We start from the raw sequence: 25,420 nt of genomic DNA, 5'->3' as shown, positions 1-25,420 counted from the left end.
GTCCGGGTTTTACCTGTGTAACAACATCTTTAACACAACAAAATCACCTTTGTGATTAGGATATTAGTGTGGCAAACACCAAACAAAAGTTCAAGCAACTTTGTCGCAGGTCAATGAACTATCAAATAAAGTTGCGGCCAATCAGAAGCCGGGGTCGCCGCGACATTTTGATAGCCTAAAGACATCTCGCTTCCTGGTTGGCCACTTTTCAGTTCAATGACCGACATGTTCCATATTTTTGGTGATGTGAAAATTGCCTGCTTTTGAAGAAAATTGTGATATACTAGTAGTTAGAACACCATCATGTATGATATGACCTGACATGGAGAAATATAGACTCCTAGTAATAGCCAGAAGGACAACCAAACACTGCATCTGAATGATGTTGTTTTTTTAACCTCCTTGTTGTAAAGAAACAAATCCCATACAATTTTTTTTCTTTGCCAAGTCAAAATGATTCTTAGTAAGTTAACCTCCTTGGTTTCACATAGTAGTTAATTTGACATGATTTACATCGAGGAATTCTATTAAATTGTTTTCTGTGCGGACGTATTGTACAACGCTACCACATATTAATGCCAAATTTCCTTCAACAAGCCTTCTTTTATCCTCATATGGTCGTGAGGGTCTCTCGGATATTATAACGTAAAAGGCTTTTATAAGCAATTCCCCAATTTGCTCTAGAGTAAAAAAAAGTGGGCCGAATTGTAACATTTTCACTTGTACCCTTGATGTGCATATTGGCACCATAGCAACATCACAGCTATTCGCATCTCCATACGACCTACTTTTTTCGTGACGGCACGTGGAGTAAAGCGTGCTTTTCTAATCCATGGGGCTCTGTTTGGCTCTTGGGTTTACCTGTATTATCAGGCCTTTGTATCATATTACCTTACACAACACCCCCCCCCCCGGAACCTCAATTTCCCATCCAAGCCAGCCTAGCGGGGACCAATAGGCGGGCAGCATTTCGGCCACACCCACAACCCGCGCTTTAGCAAGATATGGTTGAAAAAGATGTTTATTAAACTTGTTCAAAAGATACATTTGTAAATTGTTTTCTGAAATTCTGTGTCTTTGAATAGTTGGAGCAAAATAACTACCGAGCCGAGTTAAACCATTTCGGCACTGGGCTTCTGGTGCTCACGTCGGCCGCGCGGCGTACAAAACAGTATCTTAGGCCAAGTCTTTGTCTGTGAAAATGTAAGAAAAGAGGCCTTGCAGTCCTGTCCTGCCGATAACCTTGTTGCCCCGATTAAACTTTGTTACCCCGGCGGTATGATCTCGAAAATATGAGTGGCAGCATCTCGATACCCTTTTTAAAGACAAGGTTTGATTTGCCGATTCCGAGTTTCCAGTGCTGAAGCCGCCGACACACCAAGTGTTGACGTACCTTCGGCACTGGAGATCTAGGACGGAAGCCGCCTCAACTCTGTATACCGAGTGCTGAGAAAGGAACCCGTAACTTCGGTACTTGCATTATTTTCACCCCAAATACACCAATTCTTACATTGTTTATCTGACATTTCCAACTCCGATTACCTGCCGCGCCGTACGGAAGGATGCTGTTCAACCCCATTGTCGAATGGAATCGACCGCAAAGTGGGCGTGGCGCGGAATGCTGGTCACCCATTGGTCGCCGCTAGGTTATGTGGATGTGAAATTGATGTAGGCCCCCCCCCCGCATTGACAACAACAACAACGTTTAGTGGACCTTTTCGACGGGTATTTTCTTCGTCGGTCATTGAACCCACATCGATCGATGAGAAGCTGAGTTTATTGCGACACGATCAGCTGTAATATGTGAATGTGGCCTACTAGTATTTTGGCTAATGATCATACAGGAGAAATCTCGGCTTCTGATTGGTCGCGGTTAGGTTCAATGACCGACAACCAAACACTGCATCTGAATGATATTTATTGTTGAAGTCGTTTTTATCATTGAACCTCGTTGTTGTAAGAATACAAATACATGTACCATACAATTTTCCTTTACCAAGTCAAAACCATTCTCAGTAAGTTAACCTCTTTGATTTTTATATGTGACCAAAACACTAAGACATGGTTAGCAGCAAGGGATTCTATTAAATTGTCACATTTTTTTCTGTGCGTACGTATTGTACACGGCTTTTAAGATCATATGGTCATGAGAGTCTCACGGATAGTATAAGTATAAGCAATTCCCCACTTTGCTCTAGAGTAATAAAAGTGGGCTGATCATGAAACGTAACATTTTCACTTGTACCCTTGATGTGTCATCCAGAAATGTGCATATTAGCACCATAGGATAGCAACATCACAGCTATTCGCATCTCCATACGACCTACTTTTAGTGACGACACGTGGAGAAAGGCGTGCTTTTCTACTTCATGGGTTTACCTGTAATATCATATTACCTTACACAACAACCCCCTTTGACTGGAATTAGACATGCAACAACAAAACTTATGTTTGGTGGTCCTTTTCGTCGGTCATTGAACCCACATAGACCAATGAGAAGCTGAGGTTATTGCGACACGATCAGCTGTAATATCGCAGGGGTAAATGCGGCCTATTTCGGCTGATGATCATACCGGAGAAATCTCGGCTTCTGATTGGTCGCGGTTAAGTTCAATGACCGACGCCAAGGTTGCTCTGACCTCATTCATGTTTAATGTTCAGTCCTATACTTCCATTCTCCACCAGACGATGGATGATAGATATACACTGAAGTTGATGAGGAATACAGACTAAAGCCACTTGGGCCATTTCGTTCTTTGTGATTTAAGTAAGAGATAAGATCAAACAGAGCCAAAAAGCACACATCAATATATAAATGTTCTTGCACATATGAAATGTCCTTTGAATAGGCGACTGTTACCAGCGGTTTGCTGAGATGAAGAGAATCATCGGAACATTTTTACAGTAAGCTAGAAAAGAAAGACCCCACTGTGGCCTCGGGTACTAGCACGCTTGCCCCCACATGTTTTCAGAAAAGTATGCCAGGCGACGAGCTTTAAATAGGTGGGGCATTATGTTCATAAGCACATTGGAGAGAAATTCAATCCTAGCTGTCAGTTTAACCAGTCTACTGACCCATTTTCTTATTTTGCTGAATACAGTTTTGTTCAACGTGCATATAAAAATGTGATGATGTTTATGAATTATGACATGTCAGTTTCATTTTCCAAAGGCGCTTTCTTTCCTTTAATACAGTATCACCAAATACATATACATGTACTGGATCTTCAGTAGTGTTTGGTTATCCTGGTGACATTAATGTCAGCTGTTAAAACTCGGAAGTAGGTTCCACATCAGACAAAACGCGTGTGAGAAACGCAATGCCAATGGCTACATGCTCGTCACCACATCCCTGGGAAAATGCAGGTCATTTCTAAATACGTCAGACGTGCCAGGAATATCAACATCACATATATAAACATTCTGTCGGCAGCGTGCATGGCTTGGTGTCGAAAATAGAAGACTGGAACCCCAGGCGTTACGTCACTCACTATCAAGGACAAATGGGTCGTCAATTCGAGATATTTCGTTGTACGAAAAACGTTCGATAGTTTGTTGATGGCAATTAAATTTTATAGAGTTGATATTTGGAAACGGTAACAAGGTTATAAGGTATTAAACTCGAGTAGAGAGAAGATATGTTCAATAGCACGGCACGTCTACTGTTCATTTATCGTTACTAATAACAGCTACCACTTGGCAATCTACAGTGCAGATTCACAAAGAACAAAGTAGTACAAATGTACTAACCCAACAGTGTTGAAAGAAAGTGCGTTTATGTGTTCCGCACTTCTCGCTACTTTCATTTCTACCTGACACATGCCTGAAGTTCAAGACTAACTTGACCTCGATTCCCCCAGACAGAGCACGGTGATATCCACGTGCCCGGTCGGTACCAGAAAGAGGGCGTGTGCATGTGGGGTCAATAACCGCACGGAGGGCGTAACACTAGTACTTGAGAATCACTTGACACTGCACCTTTTACACCGCCAAGCAATATAACACAGAACCTTCTAGGAAAAAAATCTTTCATTACATTTCCCAAGCCCCTGTACAGGAGTAGGAACATTACATTGTCTTTGCCCATGTTGTGTTTTTCTTCTTGTTCCTCCAGTTTTAACCAACACCCTTCCAGAAGGCCTCACAGTCACACTGTCATCTTAGGGCCCAGTGACAGGAAATCTGATACAAGGGTAGATTGGGGATATATGCTCAATTTTTTTTCCGGTAAAGGCTTTCAAAATTATTTTCTTGACGTTGTTTTGCCATTCATTTTTAAAAGATATTTATATTCTATGTAGATGTTTATGCACGACACATGAAATAAATCCCAGGTTAAGATAGGGGAAATGTTTTCATTTAGGGTGGACATGTTTACTTAAAGCAAGTAGAGCTGAAGGATCAAGGTTCTTGACCTGTCCAAGGCGCCAATTTGCTACTCTCCTCTTATACTAAGTGCTTTTGATGCAGCACAGGCCCCACTTGGTTTAGATGACACATTTATAAAATTTCATTGGAAAATTTCAGGCCAGGCGCTAGGCAAGAAGATCAGGTTATCCTGCCTGAGCATTCTTATTGCAGTACCAGCTGGTCCAGGTAGGTGTAGCTGGTGACAGTACCAGCAATGAAGGTGCCTTTAGAAAATTGGCAAACTGTTCCATGGCCATATGAACAGCACAAGTGGGGCAAAGGAGTAGTGCAACTGCTTAAGCTAAGGATGCTTACTTCAGTTGAATGTCTAGCTACATACATGTACCTTCATGCCTTCTTTGGGTATATATTGCTATTTGCCTTTTTATACTGCCTTGTGTATTTTCAACTTTGCTTAGAAAGAGGCAAAGCTCTGTTGTTAAAAATAGTAAAAAATGATGACAGCAAGAGAAACGTTTTTCACAGGTGTAATTTCTCTGAGCTGACATGATAAACATTAAACACAGAAAGCCATCACAGCAGACTGTTGTGACAATTGTAGGTTAATATCATCAAATCTGTTCTTGGCCTCTAGCCAAATTCATATTTGTGCTGAAGCAATATAGACACATATACATGTATGTGAACAATTGGGACTGTTAATGTTACTGGGACTGTTACCTGCTTTGCTAGCTACATGTAAAATAGTTTCAGGATATGTTACTACAACCAAAACTTGTATTTCCCTTACAGGTCTGTATGTATAGCATATATACAGATAGTTATCACACTCACACTAAGAAGGCCACAGAAATAACACACATCATCACGGTCTTCCAAATAAAGCTACAAGCCCCTTTCTCTCTTGTACTTTTCTTCTCATCTTCTTTTTTGACGACCTCCCACCTTTACACATATTATATGTAGGCCACAACTGTAGTGACTATGTTACTATCCCAAGATTCTTCCCTCTCACATTTCCTTCAGCTCTTCACGATGGGTACCGCTCCACAATCATCCCGTGTCCCTGGAAGAACAGATATTATAAGAACATTTTTAACACTCTCAATAAAAGATATACATGTCCATTGTATTGGTAAATGCAACTACAGGTTCATAATTGAATACAATGTTTTAAATGCTGGTACATGTATAATGGGTTGGCCTCAGACTGAGAAGTGTAATGCTTTTCTTAACGGCTGGTACAAGCATTCCAATTGCCAGAGTTCGCATTTCTTTGTAAAATACAGCTAGAAGAAACTCTCTCTCTCTCTCTATCCGGTTCCACATCTCACAATCACAAACTAGTGTTAGAATTCCCAGCCATACAACTTTGCCTGAGAACTGCCCCACCTGTCCTCCTGCAGCACATGCAGCCACCAGGCCAAACTGTCCATCCTCCTTCTTCAGCCGGTGGGCGGTCGTGGTGACCAGGCGGCAACCGGTAGCTCCGAAGGGGTGACCGATGGACAGCGATCCTCCCCAGTTGTTGAATTTCTTCACATCTGGCACTCCAACCTACAAGTTACAAAATAAAAACACACAGTTAGGCATTCCTCTTAACATCAAACCTTTAGCAAAAATATATGTTGAATGGATTTCTTTGACCTGAAGTTTTACAGCATACTGAATCTCAACAGGCAACACTCAGGATTCTCAACAAGTTCAGGCCTATACAAATGATACGATATCAAATTATCATATTGACTAACTCAGTAGCTTTATGGTGTTGTTGAGGCATAATAGGGAAATTTTAAAAGATGGCGTTGTTTCTCACCTTTGCCTGCCTTCCCAGGTAGTTCTGGGCAAACCAGTCTGAGTCCATGGCTTTCAAGTTAGCAAGGATCTGGCCCTAGAGTGGGAAAACAGACATTTGTTTGCTGACAGCAGTCTTGACAGTTTTGCAATGTTGTGCATAATGTGTTTTCAGGTTGACAAATGTCTCTAAAATATTGATTTTTGGAAGATACTTACAGCGAAGGCCTCATGATATTCAAACACATCAATGTCCTGAAGCTTCAGCCCTGCCTTGTCCAAAACCTTTGGTGTAGCGTAGGTCGGCCTGTGGGGATAAAATTGTAACTTTGTATACTTCACACCAACATCAACCTTGTCACACACATTGGAATTTTGGATGTATCAGATTGGAAGTTACAGTAAAAGACAATTCCATTGCTTATACATGTATGTAACATGGTCTTTCTCCAGTGTAAGCAATAAATAAGACATGAGTTTTGCTTATGACTTACCCCAGCAGTAACTGATCCTTAGGATCCTGGGATGTGTACACAAAGTCCCTGCAATCAAAGTGAAACAAAAACTTGATGACGTACATGTATTTTGAATGGTCTTTTTTCTTTTTATCGCTTACATATACTATGTACAGAAATGTTTTTCTAAGCTTATGCATTGTATATTTACTGTACCCCTTGGTATCATAGACTGTATTGAACTGCACAAATAAACAAAATGCTGTGTTAGAAAGTGCAAGTAACATCTATGTAACTTCTAAATATATACACAATTGTCTGTACACACCTCAGGTAAGCCAGTGGTTTGTAGCCCATGGACAGGGCCTTCTGCTCCTCCATAATCAAGACTGCTGAGCCACCATCGGTCTACATAAGAAATGAACAATCAGTCCTGCAAGTCCATTGAAACATACTCAAACTTCACAAACCATATCTCATTGTGCCATTGGGCTCAAGCAACATAAGTTACCAGTGATAATCACCAACTAAAACAACTTAAGTCTAATTCAATGACATTGTGCTGAAACACAGTGACTTACCAGGAATGAAGCATTAGCAGCAGTGATGGTTCCATGTGGGCGGACAAAAGCTGGCCTCAGCTTGCCCATCTGCTCCATACTGGACACTCGGATGCCGTTGTCTTTGGTCACAACACCCTTGCCTGCAATAGACAAATAGTATAGGTGTTACTGTTTTTTTGTTTTTTTGTCTCTAAAAATGGATATACATGTACTATTGTATTGCAAAGCCTTGGCAATTGTCATTGTCATTGTCATTACAGCTCTACCAGTTGTATGCCTTGATAAAAAATGGATGAGAAATCAGTTATGCCATTAGTTATTATTATTGACCGTTGTTGGAGAGTGATATCATTAGCGTAAAGAAAGAATAGCCTACCAGGCACAGGGCATGGAACCACGTCAGACAGGTTCCCCTCATCCTGAGCCTTCTGTGCCAGAGTGTGGGAGCGCAAGGCGTACTCATCCTGCAAAAAGAAAGTTAAGAACAAATGGCTCATTTCCATGCTTTCTTGGTTAAGTTCTTTCACTCCATATTGAAGAAAAAAATGGGAAAGAAACATCTTTGCAAGAAAGTTTGTCTGACACTTAACTGAACTGAATTGAACTGACTCTCATTATGGCTTTCAATCAGTACTGGTTTCAAATGATTTTTCTAAGCCTTATACCAGGTAACAGCACATACATACACTATCACTAGTATCAGTTCTGATTTTCAAAGCCCTATAACAGAAAATGTTTATACAAGCATTACCTCATCTGGAATAAAATTTTAGATTTTAAAGCTTGTCAGGTTCACCCTGCGGCCATGGAACTTGTACCTGATCCTTCCTGGTGACACCAAACGCAGCAGCCAGCCTGTCAGCAGAGTGTCCCATGGTCTCATTGGTGGAGAACTCTGTCACACCAGGGAGCTATGAGGACAGGACAAACAAATCTATGGAATGTATCTTAATATACATACAGAAAACATCAACAATATTCAAGAACTGTATGCCCCAAACAAAATCCAGAATGGCTTTTGTAATAAGTTAAAAAATGTAACACAACTCCATGCTCACCTCAGGTGCCAGGTAGCTGGGTCTGATCTGGGCCAGGAGTCCCAACTTGGCTCCAGCAGTCTTAGCCTGAAATGAAATGGTATGATTTGCAACCTGTGATGTACGCACACTAAAGGTGTAAACTACTTGTCAGTACTGTGTAATTTGTGGACAAGACCTGTAATTTTCAGCTAAATATACCCATGATTTGGTGTTGGAAATCACAATATTTTAACACCAAAGCTTCTCAATCATTATAATTTCTGTCCAAACCAAAAATTAACAATCCAGACCTTTCTCCCCTTAACACACCGAGTTTAAAGCCCATCAATTGTGCCAACCTTAGGAGTTTTCATCATGATACTGCGCATCTTGCGGCTGAAGCGGATAGGAACATCTGACATAAACTCCACCCCACCAGCCACTACTGCATCACACTGGCCAGCAGCAATCAGGCCCACGGCTGGAGGAAACACAATGGCACAGATAGGTCAGTGACTCAGTGTTCACCCAGAAGGTAGATGCATCAAGTTAACAACAGGCACATGAAGATATATCTTGCTAAATCATGGTTGAAATACAAGAAAACATGTAGTCTTCTTCCTTGCTAAATATTTTGTTCTCTACATATGGGTACTAGTATATGCACTTTACAGTTATGCTGTCTTTCTACATCTCTCTTCTTCCCCTTCATTATAATCTAGAAGGCTGATAGTTAAATCTCCATCTTGCACACAGCCTGATGTCCTGACCTGTAGTCATGGCCTGGTTGGAGGAGATACAGGCCATGGTGACGGTGTGAGCCGGGATCCTGTCGGAGAACCCCGCCCCCAGGGCAGCCTCGCGGGCCAGGTTGGACGTCTTCACCTCCTGGATCACCGTCCCAAACACGATGTAGTCCACCATGTCTGGGGATAACAACATCACAGGTCATTACAAAATCAACCTTTTCCCTGCCATCTAATGCCTTGACCAAAAAACAATAGGCAACCTCTGTGTGCTCTAACCCTGTATGCTAGAAAAATTTCAACAAGTATACAAACTGTAATGGGAGAGCTGCTATTACCTCTGGGTAGTGCTGTCCTCTGCAAAAGACCCCTGTAACAAACAAGTAGGGGGATCACAAAAAATGCAGACAAGACAGCTTATCATGCTTGACAGCTTGATTTCAATTCTTTTATCTAGAGTTCTATCATTTGACCTAGAAATCAATATGAAAAAAAATATATATTTTCATAATGGTGCACTGAAAATGCTCACAAATATGATGTCTCATCAATCAACAGTATGGGAAATGATTATGCTAATGAGATCCTAATTTATAATATCTATCTTTAGAATATTTGTTCCCAAAGTTTCCAAGGTCCTATTGAGTTACATCCCTTAAAAGGATGAATTTTAATCATTGGTATGCATAAATTAACTTTGATCATCATACAAAAGTACAGACTCACAGTAAAGCTTGTCTGGCCAGATCATGGGGCATCATGTTGGCATACCTGTGAAACAAAAAAAAAAAACCCAAACTTTTGTTACAGTAACACACTGACATAATGTTGAAATAGAAAAAACTTTCCTGCTTACTTTTTTACTGCTCACTCACTCACTAGGGTGAGTGCTCTGCCCTCCAAATCCTTATTTATCTAACATGGACAAATGGTTAAAAAAAAAAAAAAATAATAAAATCCAAGCAGATCATACGGTGGCAAGGCAGTATCCATTGGCCAGGGGAGTGTCCATTAGCCTTCTGTGGCTAGTGGACACTCCTTTGGCCATTGGATACTGCCTTGCCACCGTATGATCTGCTTGGAGATTATAACTTGTAACCTCTACAGTTCCTTAAATATACATTGATGGCTGTGGAAGAACTTACGAGGTTCCAGCCTGCAGGAAGGGTGTGCGGACACCCTCCACCAGCACAATGTTCCTGACTCCCTGCTTTGCCAGAGTCTTCTTGGTCTTGGCTGGGGCAGCTGGAGAAACAGTGATAACCATGTCAGGTGTAAAGAAGACTCACAAAAGACGCTGCTGGGACCAAAATAAAGTCTGGTCCCCTTGAGTGACTCGAGTGAATTCAGGTTGAGCTAAGGGATTGCACCATTTCCCCATTTTATTAGTAATTCATGTCTTTCTGTCAAATTCTAGATTGCACTACATGCATTTTGGTGTAGGTCAAACCATCAAAGTCAAATTCTGCTTAGAAAATTTCTCCATTGGGTCATTTGGGTGGAATATATACGTTCATACAATGTGCACATTTATTGCCTGTTTAAAACCTACCTGCAGCCTTTGCTTCGGGAGCATGGTGGACGACTGATGTGCTCAGAGCCCGAACAGCCTCTGTGATAAACAGAAATTCATATGATGTCAGACTATGACGTGTGCAACGTTGAGAATTTTGATCATCACTGCTATTAAACCTTCAGTTGAAACGTTATATACAACTAAAGGTTAGTGTTATCGATTAAAAGCAACTGCTGATTATAATAATTATTCTAGCAGCGGGTTTCTTGGTAACATAGGTATCTACGTGCTTATAGGTGACTGTACTGTACCAAGTTTTCTGTACGTTTGTAAACCTGCCATGACGTTTTTCGACTGCCATGATTTTTGTCGCTCTGTTTTAGCAGCGTTATCGCAGTTCTTTTACGACAAACACGCTGCGAATGTTCTTAAGACACTTAAGGTTGTCATCGATGTTGAACAATGCGCCAAGACTTACCTCCTCCGCCCAGAGGGCTGCAAAGTCGGTGAGACGACCTTGCCAATCTCAACATCGCCGTCGCCATCTTGTGTGCCGGTGCAGTGTGAATGTGCAGGTGTCAAAGGTCGCAAGTCTCGCGCTGCACGAGACTTAAATAAATCACCCCTTTCTCCTTTTCTTGACAGAACTGCATCAAGTCGAGGAAAAAAATCTAAGGAAATATCGTTTCTTAATGTGTTTCAGTCATCTTTGAAATGTCTACAGCAGGATTGGGACAATTATTATCTCTTGATCTTAGGAGTCTCGCGAGAAATGAGGTCACAAGTGTGAAAGATCATGCCCTTAGGGGTTCTGTGACGTCTGTTCGGCAGTGCAGACGATTTCTCAGATTCAACAGATTCCCTTCTTTACAGAGGTTGACTGTTGTCGGGTTCTGGTTTGCTACCATATAAGATCAACGTAAGTTCTAAAACCCAGGAAGTATGGAAGTTGAAAAAGAAGTAGAAACACTTTGACATCGGATACGTCGGTACCGGTAATAATGCAGGCGTGTGGGCTGTCCAAATGAAGGAACACAGTTGGTCCTGTTTCAAATTTACATTGTGGTTCAAAAATTTCACACAAAACAGATGAATGTCATTAATAGAATAGATAAAAATTCAAAACCTTTTATTTGAAATCTCTATTGGACAATTTTAGGATAATTTGATATTCACAAGCACATTTTTGTCATCCCTATTTTAAGGCATCCTGACGTCACAATCATAGGCACCCTTTTTCGGCTCACCTTGGTCGTACCATCATGGCGGCAGCTACGAGGTTACTCTCGCTGAGCCGGTTTTCTTCCACTCAGACTTTGCATTTGTCCTCAGGTGAGTACAAATATGCATTGAGCCAACAGTGTCGGAGTTCACACCCCCTTTAATCCATAAACAATTGTCACGATTGGATTAAACGGCTAACAGCAAGGTGACAAGGCACACAATTTCTCACGCCCTCCCCCATTCTCTAGCCTTGACTTCTTGATGATTTTGCATAGATTTATGAAAATAAGATTCCAACTCAAAAAAGTTTCTGAAACCAGCATCCTGTAAATACATGCCCATTAGATAATTTGTCGTCAAATACCTACCGACTTCGTTTGCTTCCATGGACTGTAAAATAATGCTAGAGGTCAATTTTAAGGTCACTCAAGAACACTTCTTTCACATACCAATTTGTGGCGCTTAGAACTGCAGAATTGGTGTTTTGATAATCAGAAATATATGTTATTGTTCCATGATCTACTGTTCCATGATCTACTAGTATTGCTTTCTTGACATTTTGAAAGACCACCTGAAACTGAGGGGCTGTTTTTAAATGTTCCTTTATAACTGCTAATTATAAAGTACCTGATTTCATTTTGAAGGATTTATGCAAAGGCCAAGCCAGCTCTACTTCCAGAGATATCTGTCAATGACATCACCAATGGCAGGTAAGAAATGACACATGTAACGTTACTTGTATGTATTCAGAAGGAAACTTGAAATCCTCTTTTAGTTGGAGAAAAGGCATTATCTTTATATAATGTCCTTAGTTTGAGAACTAGCACTTGTACCTCTGACGATTTTATATTTAGATACATGTACATGACTGTCGGCTGAAGTCAAGAGCGGCCCAAACTGGATAATATTCCTACCTGGCTTGAAGGAATCTACATCTACATGTACATCTCATTGAACAACAAGTATAGTATAGCTTCACTTTTCATAATGCCCCTTGCTTTGTTCCAGCATGGAAGAACTTCACCTATGAGGTGAAGAATGATGTGGCTGTCATGCGGTTCAACATGCCAGACAGCAAGGTAAGGCATCATGAGAATTCTTTTTATCCACCCTTAAAATAAAACACATGCACCCACTCTTTCTTTTAAAACCTCTTTGTTAATGTCTATCACTTTTCTCAATCCATTAATGCCGTTACAGTTTTGGATCTATGGTTTTAGGAACTCTGGAAAATAGTAATTACAAGCTGAAGGCAGTCGTGTGTCCCATACAGGTTTTATATGAGATTCTGTCAAACATTTTTTATGTTATTTTATGCGTACTAGGTGAACACACTGGACAGAACGGTACTCACAGAAGTGAAAGAACTGTTGGAAAAGTTGAGATCAGATGAGTCGGTGACGAGCGGCGTCCTAATCTCAGGCAAGGCAGACTGCTTCATCGCTGGAGCTGATATCAGGTATGTGGGAATCGGGGAATTAGTGCCTGTCACTTTAAAATGTTCCATCCTTTGTGATTTTTTAACCTCTTTTTAGTCTGTGTAGCTTTTGGAATTTTAGCTTGTTGACAAGGGAATCAATTATGTTAATGTGGAAAGCAATCACTTCAGTCATACCTACGCAGTGTCTATCATAGTGCACGTCGTAATACTTTATTCAAGTAGTCAACTTTTATACAACATCAACAGTTGTTGGCTTGGTAAAAAGCCCATAGTTTTTATGTAATGTCTATTATCTTTTACTAAGTTCACGTTACCCTTTCAGAATGATTGCCAGCTGCAAGACATCAGAAGAGGTTGAAGCCCTGGCCTCAGATGGGCAGAAGGTGTTGCAGAGTTTAGAGGACAGTCCCAAGCCTGTGGTGGCTGCCATCATGGGGACATGCATGGGCGGTGGACTGGAGGTAACTTTTTTGCCATATAAAGGGACATATTGTATGCACGTTGGTCTGAAGTAGCTTGTAGCATCAAGGATGACCATATTTTGGTTATTGTTTAACTCAGTTCAGTTCAGTTCAGGTCATCCTCTTTTGAGGTGCCATTTAACTATCTACCATAAATTACACATTAGTCCCTGATGAAGTAGTATGTGTCTCACGCTTTTACATAGTGATTATTATGTCGATTGTTTGTCAATTTCAGAATAAAAAAACTATCATATTTTGTCATGACTGTGGGAGCTAGAGAGCCTTGACTTGACATATGAGAACCTTGCTATAAACAAATGTAATATTCTATCAAGAAAGTAAGATACTGTATATCATCCATCTGATTTGATGATCATGGCATGTGACTCTTTTTTTTACCTGTCGTACCTCTGCAGACTGCTCTAGCATGCCAGTACCGTATAGCTGTGAACGATAAGAAGACAGCCCTGTCATTACCAGAGGTGCAGCTGGGCCTGCTACCTGGAGCAGGAGGAACTCAGAGGCTACCCAGACTGGTTTGTAATCATCTTACACTGAAGGCTGACCATCAATAGATAAGATACTAGTATACAGCTCATCTGGTGTAAAGGGAGTTAACTCATACTAGGTTTTTACTTTGATGAAGACCAAAGGCAAAAGTACTTCTACTCAGTATGTCTTGCTTCTTAAAAATACATGTCTTAAACACTGTGTAAACTTAACATCGTGATGCATTAACATATTTTTGTATTGGCAGATACCATTCATGGAGGCCATGCCCATGATCCTGACAGGCAAACAGGCGAAGGGCAAGAAGGCCAAGAGGCTTGGTCTGGTGGACATGCTTGTTGAACCTCTAGGTAAAGCACAAAGGCAGATGACTTCACCTCAATATGTTAACTTGTGAACATGTGAAAATATTGTTTGCCAATACAAATGTAAGAGTATACACACCAAATGGTGTTGCACAAGACAGTGGCAATACATTATGCAGGTCATTCAGTGGACTTAGAGGTTTAGCCGGAGTTCAGTGTTTTTGTGTGTTTGTGTGCAGGACCTGGTCTGAAGCCTCCTGAAGTGCGAACATTAGAATACCTGGAGGATGTGGCCCTGGATGTGGCCCGGGGTCTGGCAGCTGGGAAGGTCAGCACTGCCAGGAAGCAGAACCTGCAGTCCAGTAAGTTTGCTGTCCTCTTCTCTCCTTACACAAGCTCAGCTGCTGACACTGTATAGATAATGACTGAAGACAACCTTGTGGGTCATAAACATTATTGTAGAGCTTCATATAACCATTGAATAAGGTGTAAATGTTATGTCTAGCTGTATCAGTTGGCTCGTAACTTGTCCTGTTGTCACACCCAGGACTGGTGAACTGGGCCATGCAGTATGACTTTGTCAGGTCAAGACTCTTTGGCATGGTCAAGGGACAGGTATGTGTGGACAGTATTTCTTATCCTCCAAGTACTTTAATGATAGTTTCTAGCATGTGATTTTAAATCTTTGTACCAGTCTTCAGTGATGGTACACATCAAAGAGAGTACCAAAAGAGTGAAAGAGAAAGAAAACTAAACTGTAATTTCCCCTCTTGTCCAATTCATCCTTTGTCATTTGATAATTTTGTGTAACAAAGTCCATTTATATACCATACAAATATCTTGAAAAACTAGATTGTATATGCATCTGTTGTTTCAGGTTATGAAGCAGACCAAAGGATTATACCCTGCTCCCCTGAAGATCATTGAGGTGAATTTTCCCATTGGGATAAATGAAATACTTTGTCTGAACTTGTCAGATTATCCACCAGAAATGCACGTATTCTCCAGTATTTAGGTAGTAAGTGCTAACCATACAGTAATACTTGTCCTCTATCTGCAGGTAGTGAAGACAGGAATAGAAAAAGGCAAAGATGCTGGATTTCTGGCTGAAGCTGAGGTGAGATTGTTTGTCTTACTGGTACCCCTGTTGGTTCTAGTCCTTATTTTATACTTCCATACTTGATAGAGAAATGTTGGGTATTTGAGGTACTAGTACCTCTGTTTTGATACTCTTTCACCTTGCTTTGACATCACACATATCATACTCTTACCCTTTGTTTACAGACATTTGGTCAACTGGCGATGACCAACGAGTCAAAGGCTCTCATTGGATTATTCAACGCTACGGTATGTCATCAATTCACCTGTACATGTATTTTAAAAGTATATTTTCTCTGGAAATTTATTTTGTATCCCTATTGCAATGGTTTATTGACAGAAATGATGATATGATCTTCCCAAAAGTCAAACTTATCAGCTTGTACAATCAGTATATATATATATAAAATGTTTTCTTTCATTACTGTTCAGACTGAGGTGAAGAGGAACAAATATGGCAAACCAGCAAAGCCAATTAAGTAAGTATACCTTTTGTAGATATGTCATATTTTGCATTAAGTATAAGTATAAGTATGAGTCTTCTGTTTAAGAAAGTGTAACAAATTAGATGAGTGTAAAAGGACTGCTTGTACCATATCTACGTTTATGTCATATCCAGCCCTGCCGTGGGTTGGATCTCCCTCTGGCCTTTTGCTGAGCTCGGGTGATATGGATGCTCTGTTTACCCAGATGAGTTAGACTGTACAATTTACTGTCTCCACAGGACTGTAGCAGTATTAGGAGCAGGGCTGATGGGGGCTGGCATCTCCCAGGTGTCATTAGAGAAGGGTTACCAGGTCATACTGAAGGACGTGACATCAGAGAACCTGGGCAAGGGCCAGGACCACATTTGGAAGGAGTAGGTTTCAGTCAGCTGTTAAAAATATTCTGGATAAAAGAGGCTTTTTATGCTTCATCTACATGTATTTTCAGATCTTCCTTTTCTCATTTCTGTTAATTCACTACTTTATGCTATCTGCATGCTTTATTGGTTGAATTATCATGCTAGTTTATCAGCATAGAATGCTTACCTACTCCATAAATTTGCATGAAGTAATTTAATCCTCAAAAGCCTCTAGTATGGGAGATCCCTTCTTTGTTAACAGCAATTTATTAACGACATCTGTGTTGTGTAAGCAGTCAAAACTTAAGTTGTAGCCATGGAACTTTATGACAGTAGCGTCAACATAGCATGGAGCATTTGAGAACCTAACAGAAAACTTACAACTAAGGCCACACCAATTTAATTTGTTGGTTCTCGGATTTTTTCAGAAAAATATGAAGCGACAGGGCGAAAAAAATAAAATTAAAAACAGGCCTAGGCATCCTATTATGCCCCAAAATGGTACGATAGGAGCCATGAACTCAACACACCAGGCTGGTTCAAAATTTAAACAATCAATTTTGAACTTTTAATGATACCATTGCATTGAAAGATGGAATTACTGTAACAACTAGGATGAAAAGGTCTGTTTTCAACTGTTCAGGGCAAAATATGAGCATTTTGCAGTTGATTCTGGATTTTTATTTTTATTTGCAAATCAGAAAAAAATGAAGCGGCGAATCCGTTAACCAAGAAATTAAATTGGTGTGGCCTAAGTAGCAATTTACGCAGAAATTTGACTTTAACATTCGTCCCTTTTAACGAAAATTATACGATTACTGCCGAGAATACATTTTTTAAACAGCTTTTGTCATCTTCTCAGGATGAACCTCAATGTGAAGAAGAAGAAGATCACAACCTTTGAGCGAGACATGCTGATCTCTAACCTGAACGCTCAGACAGCATATGAGGGGTTTGACAAGGTGGACATGGTCATTGAGGCAGTGTTTGAGGACATCAACATCAAGCACAAGGTCATCAAGGAACTAGAGCAGGTCAGTCAACAGTGCATATTATTGTATTAAAGAAGGTAACTTGGTCACTTTGGGCACTGTTACATTGGGCTTGTAGACAAGATATTGAAGTCTTGGTCTGAAAGTTGACACTTGATTTCATTAAAATAAAGTACCGGTAAGACTGTCTTGCAATGGCATTGATATGTTTCTAGATGGTTTGATATGAAAGTCAATTCAATAGCTGTTTATCATCACCAGAAATGTTTCTGCATGTATTTGAATGTTTTCTGTGTTGTTTTTTTCAGCACATATCTCCAGACTGCATCTTTGCCAGCAACACATCTGCCTTACCTATCCACAGGGTAATGTTTTGTCTCTTTTCAGTATCAAATTTGGTAGTGTTCAAATGTATTTATAAATCTGACCCTCACATGACTTTTCCCCTTGTAGACAAGTATACATTGTGTGAGACTTTATCTTAAACCAGTAGTATTTGCTAGACTAAATTGAAAATTATTAATCCTTGTTTAATTGATTGCGTACTGTTTTGTGCAGATCGCTGCTGGCAGCAAGAGACCAGAGTTGGTAAGTTCGGAACAATTTCTTAAGTACAATCTTAATAGTGCTTGTATTTTAAAGACAATACTTTTCAACTCAGACACAGTTTGCATTGCTTAATCAAAATATTAATGGCCAATGGGTAGTCAAATTCAAAAACAGATAATAAGCTACAGATGCATTCAATTGTTTTTGATGCTTTATTATGCCTTTGATATGATGTAATATTGTTGTCTTACAGTTTGTGCCAATAATATGATTCTAATTGCAAGTTCACATTGATGATTGTTCTTGTTCTGTTTCTATGTACTACAGGTGATTGGCATGCATTACTTCAGTCCTGTGGAGAAGATGCCCCTGTTGGAGATCATCGCCACGGACAAGACGACGAAGGAGACGTGTGCGGCGGCCGTGGCGGTGGGCCTGAAGCAGGGGAAGTACCCCATCGTGGTGAAGGACGGTCCCGGTTTCTACACCACCAGGGTCCTGGCACCCACACTGTCGGAGATCATCAGGCTCCTGCAGGTCAGACATATGGGGTCATGGAGTAGTTGTGATCAATCTTAGTGAACGTACATGTACATGATTATGTTATTATGTGTACTAAGGTTTATAATGTGTACTAAAATTATATGCCTTTACGCCGTTACTATTAGTAAGAAGGTTATTGCTTAATAATTGCTAACACTCTCCCATCCCCCAACTTTTGTACTTTTTTTCATTGTTGATGTATAAAATGAACATACAGAAAAGAAGTGGAAAGGTGTAACGGTTTAAAAAAATGCTAGTAGACATAAACATGCAACTTAGTACAGTGAAAATGTACACCATTCAGAGTGAGGTTTAGGGGATTGCTCACAGTACCTTGTGTTGTCCTAGGAGGGAGAGGGGCCTCAGAAACTGGACCAGCTGACTACACGGGCTGGGTTTCCAGTGGGCACAGCGACGCTGCTGGATGAGGTTGGCATCGATGTGGGGTCTCATGTGGCAGAGGACCTGCAGAAGGAGTTTGGAGTCAGGTTTGGAGGCGGTGATCCTGAGGTGCTGAGGACCATGGTGAACCAAGGCTTCCTGGGTGAGACCTACAGATCAAATACTGTAGTTTCAGAATTGCCATTGTATTACGCCAGGATTGCAATATGTGTATAAAGATGTTGCTGGTAGTGATTGTGGGTTTTCATATTGATAATTTTATACATTACACAAGGCACAGAACAGAACTAGCTGTAGTTTGAACACCAAGTAATCTCACCATATTAAGGCAAGAAAACATGGAGTACATTTGGTAGACTTGACCAGAACCAGGTGTATGCACAAAGTGGTTGAATGTACAAAACATTATTACTGAAACTGATCACTTGATAATTTACAGGTAGGAAAAGTGGGAAGGGCTGCTACGTGTACGACGGGGGCAAGGGCAAGAAGGGCCGTGAGCTGAACCCTGGTGCTGAGGCAATCTTCAAGAGGTTCCGCATCGAATCCAAAGGACTGTAAGTTCAACAAATTCAATTTTGACGCAGCAGTAAGAAAATTATGTCTGTCAATGCCAGACTGAGTTTTACTGGTCCTAGGTAATCCAGAAGATTGGCTGTTGTGTTAAACTTTGTATGAAGTGCAAATTAGAGAGAAATCAACAACACAGCAAGATTTGGTACAGTCAGCTGGCCTTCTTGGTCAAACAGAAAATATGGTTGTGACCTCACGTCTAGTTGAATTTAATTGTGAATGTCTAAGTGATGAAGTAGTCACATATTTTGCTTTGTCTGCAAGCTAAGGTATCAGCAGCTTTGGTAATTGTCTTAATGCAAAACCAGCAGTGTGCTTGTTTCATTATCGCCAAGGATGACCTTGGTAACACTTGTGTTAATTTCCCATCCATGGGAAGATTACTGACTGCGGATGACGTGATCCTAACGCAGCTGTTGTTGTTGTTTTGTTGATGCAGCAACACTGACGAGGACATCAAGATGCGTCTGATCACCCGATTTGTGAACGAGTCGGTCCTGTGCCTACAGGAGGGCATTCTGTCCAGCCCGGTAAGTCACAACGTACAGGAATTACACCTAAAATCATTTCATATTTTAAAAGCATCTGTTTCAACTCACAAGGTTGAGTAAGATATTGTTGAAAATACAGGTAAGAAAAGAAAAAAGGTTACTTAGTCATGGTCTTACCAGTCCCTGTGTTAAAAGTCACATTCGAAGTGTATACTGTACTATGCAGTGGAATGCTTGTGAAGGGTTGCTCAACTAAGAATGCAACTTGTTTTAAGATCACAGCCCAGCACATTTCAGCATTGTTACCAACCAATGGCAGTGTATTTGGCAACGTAGGTCTGTTTTAGACTGATTCATTAGAATAGAAATATACACTTAACAGCTGTGCAAGCTGTTAAATTAGATATATATAGATATAGCTCACAATAGATTTAACTATTACATTATCAAAATAACCAAGGAACTAGAGGGAGTAACCGAAAACCTTATATATCATAAGCAATGACTAAACTACAAGAAATCAATTCAAAAGAAGGAACTCCTGTGTTATTGCTGGTAACGCATTGTTGGGGTTCGTCATACCAGTACAATGTAGTTTGGTTTAATATAAAGTCATTAAGGGGGCCTAAGCTTTTTATAGATTCGTAGCTTTTATCAGGCTCACAAAGAGATACTTGTTGCACCGACTGTAACCTGTGAGTCAGAAGTATTTGTTGTGACAGAATGGACTGATACCACGTCCAAGTTCTGTCAGATTCCACATGGCATTACAGATGTTCTGATGGCAGGTTCTAGGACACATTCCACCCCTGGTACAAAACGCACTCCCTGATGACACATATCAGGCAGGTTTCGCATCAGGCAGGGTATAGCATACTAATAATGTGTCTGAGAACTGGTCTGCAGCGTTGCAGAGACCACCTACAAGCCATTGATAAAGTTGGATTCTGGTTGATAAGACATTTATCCTGGGACTCAGTCAGACCACAAAATGTCATAACAGAAGCAGGAAAGATACAGAGAAATCATGGCTGTTGACATCTTCCCTTGAATGGGCTAGCATTTCGTTATAGCGTTTTACCATAAACTTGAAGAAAGTCTGTTTTCTACAAATTTGTGTGCCCCATAGATTGTGGGCGCTTGGACTGAAATGAGCAAAACGTTATAACTTATATGTTCTAAACCTGCCAATGGTCCATAGTAATTTCATGACAATAATAAGAAACAAATCTACAAAGGAAACAAGAAAAATAGATGACAGAAAGAACAGATGAAGTGCTGGCACTGTAGAATTTGAATTGGAAATAGGAAACACACAAACAAGGACCATGGAGGAACCAATTTACAGCATTATCCTGAAAGCGATGTCCATCATGTATGCTGACTTGGCTAGTTGATCTCTTCCCTATGCACACATGCCCTCCTTCAATTTACAAGGACAGATGTGCATAGGAAGAAGAACAAACCAGCAATTCTAGTATTGAAGAATGAGGGAAAGCCAGGAATTAAGAAGGAAAATTATTGACTGCCACACATGTGACACACATTTATAGAGCAGTAGTGGCAGACCAAAACAGAACCATTATTATATTTAACTGTGAACAAATGAACAATGTTTATCTTCTTTTGCTTGCTGCATATTATGATTGTTCTGGACAAAGTATCTTGAACAAGTAATGAGCTTTGTTTGGTCAAATTTATTTCCTTGGCCTGATTATATCAATGCATATATAAATCGCTATCGATGCTTGGCTGTGCATAACCTTGTAGGAACTTTAGGGGAAATGAAAGTGTTTCTCTGCCATAGTTGGCGGCTTGCCGCTAATGACACATAAAACCAACACTACCGGCATGCCTGATGATAATCCACAGATTTACTGTTTGCCACTATGCATACTTATATCAATATCTACTATTTCTCTGGACTTACCTTACTTAGTCCTCCTAAGTCCTGCTCTAGTCTAGAGTAGGGCTCGTACGTCCATCTCCCTGTGTGCTTGACCATAGTCGCCTTGCTCCAACCAGGAGCCTCTGCCCACTGGGCCTGTTCCTGTGGACTTCAGACTCGCAACTGTTCCCAAAGTGTTGCACAGCAGACTGTTGTAAGGGGGAGGCTAACACTTCCTCATTTACATACCATCTCAGGGCCAGGCAGTGTGCAAATTTGCAGTTCACACAGAACTTCTCTTATTTTGAATTTTTTCCCACCAACATTATCTCCAAAACATCTCCTCCCACTTGGCTGGGGGCAGGGGAAGTCATTAATTATTGGCAGAGCTGTCAGAAGTTGGAGTGTGCATTTGGATCAGGCACCATAAAGGCACCAGTGCAGACAGGTCCGTGTGATGGGAATAATAATATTTGACACAAAAATTTCACAGGAAAATAATTACCAATTTCTGCTGTATGCTATTCCATTCTCTGTCTGGATAAAATAGATGGAAGGAACATTAACAAACCTTTTTTGGCAAATACTTTTTAAGTATTGAATACACTTTCACATATCATCCAGCCATACATGTTGGAGAAGAGATTTTTATTTTGACATTTCATTATCACACAGATGATGTGTCAGAAAGATTAGAATCTCCCAAAACGGTTCCATACGAAAGAAACATTGCCTGCATACAATTTTTGTTTTAATAAAAACATAAAATGTTATCATCACCTATCTCTTACCATTTGTACCCCCTTGGTTGCTTTATTGATGGCAAATTTGGTACTTTGGTAAAGTGGTCTGTCGTGAAAGAATTTTCAAGACCTTTTATAGCTCTTCTTTGTTTCATCTGGATATTAGCCAGCAGTGTGGCTCACAGGAAACAAGACCAGTGCAAGTTTTACAGCCAGACAGTAACTTCTCTGTGTTTTGACTTGTTTCTCTCAAAATTTATCAAACCCATAACCTCTACATGCCGACATGCTTGGTGTAGTCATTAATAACAACAGCTGTCAAAAAAAGTTGCTTGTTTGAAGGAAATGTATGGGCATGTCTGGACGCTTTGCCTTGGCCTTTGACCTCCAGGTGCAAAAGGAAAATCTGTTGATAAAGGAAATAGGATTTTGATGAAAACTTTTACAGGCAAGGCTTGAAACCTCGCTTAAATCTCATTTTTGTGTGCGGCGTGTAGTTCAAGCATTAAAATGCCTGACGAAAACTCAAAATTAAGTCAGATAGATCTATTAGACAATGATGTTGGTGTTATAACCTTAATTCAATGTCATGTTTGGCCCAAACATTGAGTTTTCTGAAGAATTTAACCTTCTTACTACTGTTTAACCATACAACCAATAGAACCTTGATGCCAAAAGACTATCCTAGCAGAAAGAATGTTTTTGACAGGCCTTTACAACTTTTAGCTTCCTGTTGCAAACAGGCCCAAGTTCTATAGATTGTTGTATCTTGTAAGTTGTCTGATCAAGGAGTCTTTCCGCCAGACATCTATGACTGCAGCCTTGCTACTGTGACCCCAGAAGAAAGTTTGTTTGAGATAAAAATTTGACTCAATAAATCATACATGAGTCAAACAAGGTTAACGAGGGAGATTAGTTATTCTTCACAGCCATAGGCATACGTGTGTATGCTAAAGTTTTCATAATCCTCTCATTAACGTTTTGCAGGCGCAGCATGTTGGGAAAATGATTTACACGATCTGTCTGTCACAGAGATTTGTTCAAGTTCAAGTTATTCTTCAGCTGTACATATCACACCAACAAATCTCTCTTCATCGTTATTACCATTTCCCCATGTGTTTAATCTCCCTCCCTTTCAATAAAAAACAACAACAATAAACAAACATCTGACCTGCTCCCCTTGTAGAGATGTGTATGTACGATACATAGATTTGATGTGTACACTTGTTATTTCTCTATAGGTTGATGGTGATTTGGGTGCAGTCATGGGGCTAGGATTCCCTCCACAGCATGGAGGTAAGGCTACTCACATATTTCTAAGTACAGTCCCGACATCTCAAAAACCAGTTGCTAAATTGGAACCTACTATAGCAGAGCTTAAGGTTTTGATATCTTGTTTACTATATAATGTTGGTGTATGGTGTGTTTATAACAGTTGAAGAGGTATGTTCTTGAGTCTTGACTTTTTCCTTGCCTTTCAGGCCCATTCATGTACGTTGACCTGATGGGAGCAGACAAGTTTGTTAGCTGGATGAGGAAGTTTGAGGAGGCTTATGGAGTGGCGTTCCAGCCATGCCAGCTGTTGCTAGACCACGCCAAGGACCCCTCCAAAAAGTTCCACTCTGCCAAGTAGAGTCATACTCACAGCTGCAGCGATGACTCGTGCTACCAATGCAAATTAAAGAGATGTCAATCATGTTCTGTTGTTTGAAAGAGGAGGGTTAGGGTGTTGAGTCAGAAACATGATTTATATACTGTATATTGAGACCTGTGTAGCTCAACTTTAGTCCAGTTGTAAACAGGTTTGCAGTTTGTGAAAGCTGGGGGGTAAAATCTGGGATACACTTAAATTGGAGGAACTGATAATACTGTACTTTTGGTAAACTGGCATATGTTTGGTCTCCAACCACCTGTTGCTTCATCACTGTTCAATGGTGCATTGGACTAAGATGTTCAAAAAGTGCTAAATTGAAGAATGATACGTTCAGTCCATACAAATTAAGCTCTGAATGTTGTTCCGCTGATGCTCACCCCTTGAATGTCCTTGGAGACAAATGTTGCCTACAGTGCGCTGAAGTTGTGACAGGAAACATCAACACTAGCCTTACAGAACAGCACAGTATGTTGAAGTGGTAGTGTACACCACATACATGTATTTGTTTGTAAAGAAATGCTGCGCTTTTCATACATTCATAAACAGCGATGTTAGTCATCTTTAATTTTGCTACACCTTACCCAAGACCTAGTCGTACATGAAACAATGTTATTTATACAGTAAGGGAAGATGTGTTCTGTTGTAAGCCCCAATGCTACACAAGCCCAAAGCCTGAATGTAAGAAATGATTGGCTTTCTGTGATGTGAATTTCCTGTGACCAAACTGTTTGAGAATGAGATTAATTGTGGTGAATTAGAGGACCTGGCCTTATACATTGTATTTGTGTTGAGAAGCTGCTTTCGTATATGCGAGGGCGAATAAAAATGAAATAGATCTTTATTTCGCAAAAAGAACCTCTTGTGTCTTTTCATCACTCATTTCTTACATGCATACTGAGTTAGAAACTTCAGGAACAAATGTTGACATGAGGGTTGCAAAAAATTGATTCTGTATGGCAGGAAACTTCTGTAGTCCTCTACTGGAGTCAAACACTCAACTAAACACACAGTCATAAGCGTTGACCACATAGGGAGACATAGTAAAAAGAAAGGACAAACAAAACAAATAAATTTCAAGCCATTTGTTGAAGCATTGCTTGAAGTCATGTTCATGTTTCATTTTGGACTAATTCTGCCCGATAGAGTGCATTGATACTGTATCTCAATGCATGGCCGCTAGGGGCGCAATTTCATCTTGTTCTATGGGGCACCATGGAGTTTAAACCTCCTTGGGG

At 40.4% G+C, this 25,420-nt stretch overlaps 2 protein-coding genes and 1 long non-coding RNA gene across 3 annotated transcripts; 1 reads left to right on the top strand and 2 right to left on the bottom strand.

The window, feature by feature from the left end:
• Positions 1 to 4,882: 4,882 nt before the first annotated feature.
• LOC109480959 (trifunctional enzyme subunit beta, mitochondrial-like) lies at positions 4,883 to 11,104 on the bottom strand. Its single transcript, XM_019783415.1, has 17 exons — positions 10,943 to 11,104; positions 10,501 to 10,560; positions 10,094 to 10,193; positions 9,675 to 9,719; positions 9,287 to 9,318; positions 8,973 to 9,128; positions 8,562 to 8,683; positions 8,242 to 8,307; positions 8,002 to 8,094; positions 7,560 to 7,647; positions 7,202 to 7,323; positions 6,949 to 7,028; positions 6,660 to 6,707; positions 6,385 to 6,472; positions 6,188 to 6,262; positions 5,764 to 5,928; positions 4,883 to 5,437 (listed from the first exon to the last, which is right to left on the bottom strand). The coding sequence occupies exons 1-17, from the start codon at positions 11,007 to 11,009 to the stop codon at positions 5,402 to 5,404; spliced, it is 1,443 nt and encodes a 480-aa protein (XP_019638974.1). The 5' UTR covers positions 11,010 to 11,104; the 3' UTR covers positions 4,883 to 5,401.
• Positions 11,105 to 11,225: 121 nt separating this feature from the next.
• Positions 11,226 to 24,977, top strand: LOC109480946 (trifunctional enzyme subunit alpha, mitochondrial-like). The gene is made up of 24 exons (XM_019783377.1): positions 11,226 to 11,383; positions 11,670 to 11,796; positions 12,333 to 12,398; positions 12,697 to 12,767; positions 13,014 to 13,147; positions 13,452 to 13,590; positions 14,010 to 14,129; positions 14,351 to 14,453; positions 14,648 to 14,770; positions 14,956 to 15,023; positions 15,286 to 15,336; positions 15,469 to 15,525; positions 15,693 to 15,755; positions 15,939 to 15,985; positions 16,231 to 16,365; positions 17,213 to 17,384; positions 17,651 to 17,707; positions 17,901 to 17,930; positions 18,219 to 18,428; positions 18,783 to 18,978; positions 19,276 to 19,393; positions 19,849 to 19,939; positions 23,773 to 23,827; positions 24,013 to 24,977. Exons 2-24 carry the CDS (start codon positions 11,727 to 11,729, stop codon positions 24,162 to 24,164), a joined length of 2,328 nt encoding a protein of 775 aa, XP_019638936.1. The 5' UTR covers positions 11,226 to 11,383; positions 11,670 to 11,726; the 3' UTR covers positions 24,165 to 24,977.
• Positions 18,094 to 22,244, bottom strand: LOC109481018. Its single transcript, XR_002140873.1, has 3 exons — positions 21,831 to 22,244; positions 18,768 to 18,985; positions 18,094 to 18,422 (listed from the first exon to the last, which is right to left on the bottom strand). It is a non-coding gene; the product is annotated as an uncharacterized LOC109481018 (long non-coding RNA).
• Positions 24,978 to 25,420: the final 443 nt, after the last annotated feature.

Source organism: Branchiostoma belcheri, unplaced genomic scaffold (assembly GCF_001625305.1).
Source record: "Branchiostoma belcheri isolate BF01 breed outbred unplaced genomic scaffold, Haploidv18h27 scaffold53, whole genome shotgun sequence".
Lineage (NCBI taxonomy): Eukaryota > Metazoa > Chordata > Leptocardii > Amphioxiformes > Branchiostomatidae > Branchiostoma > Branchiostoma belcheri.
The sequence above is the reverse complement of the archived record's forward strand: the minus strand, read 5'-3'. Positions and strand labels throughout refer to the sequence as shown.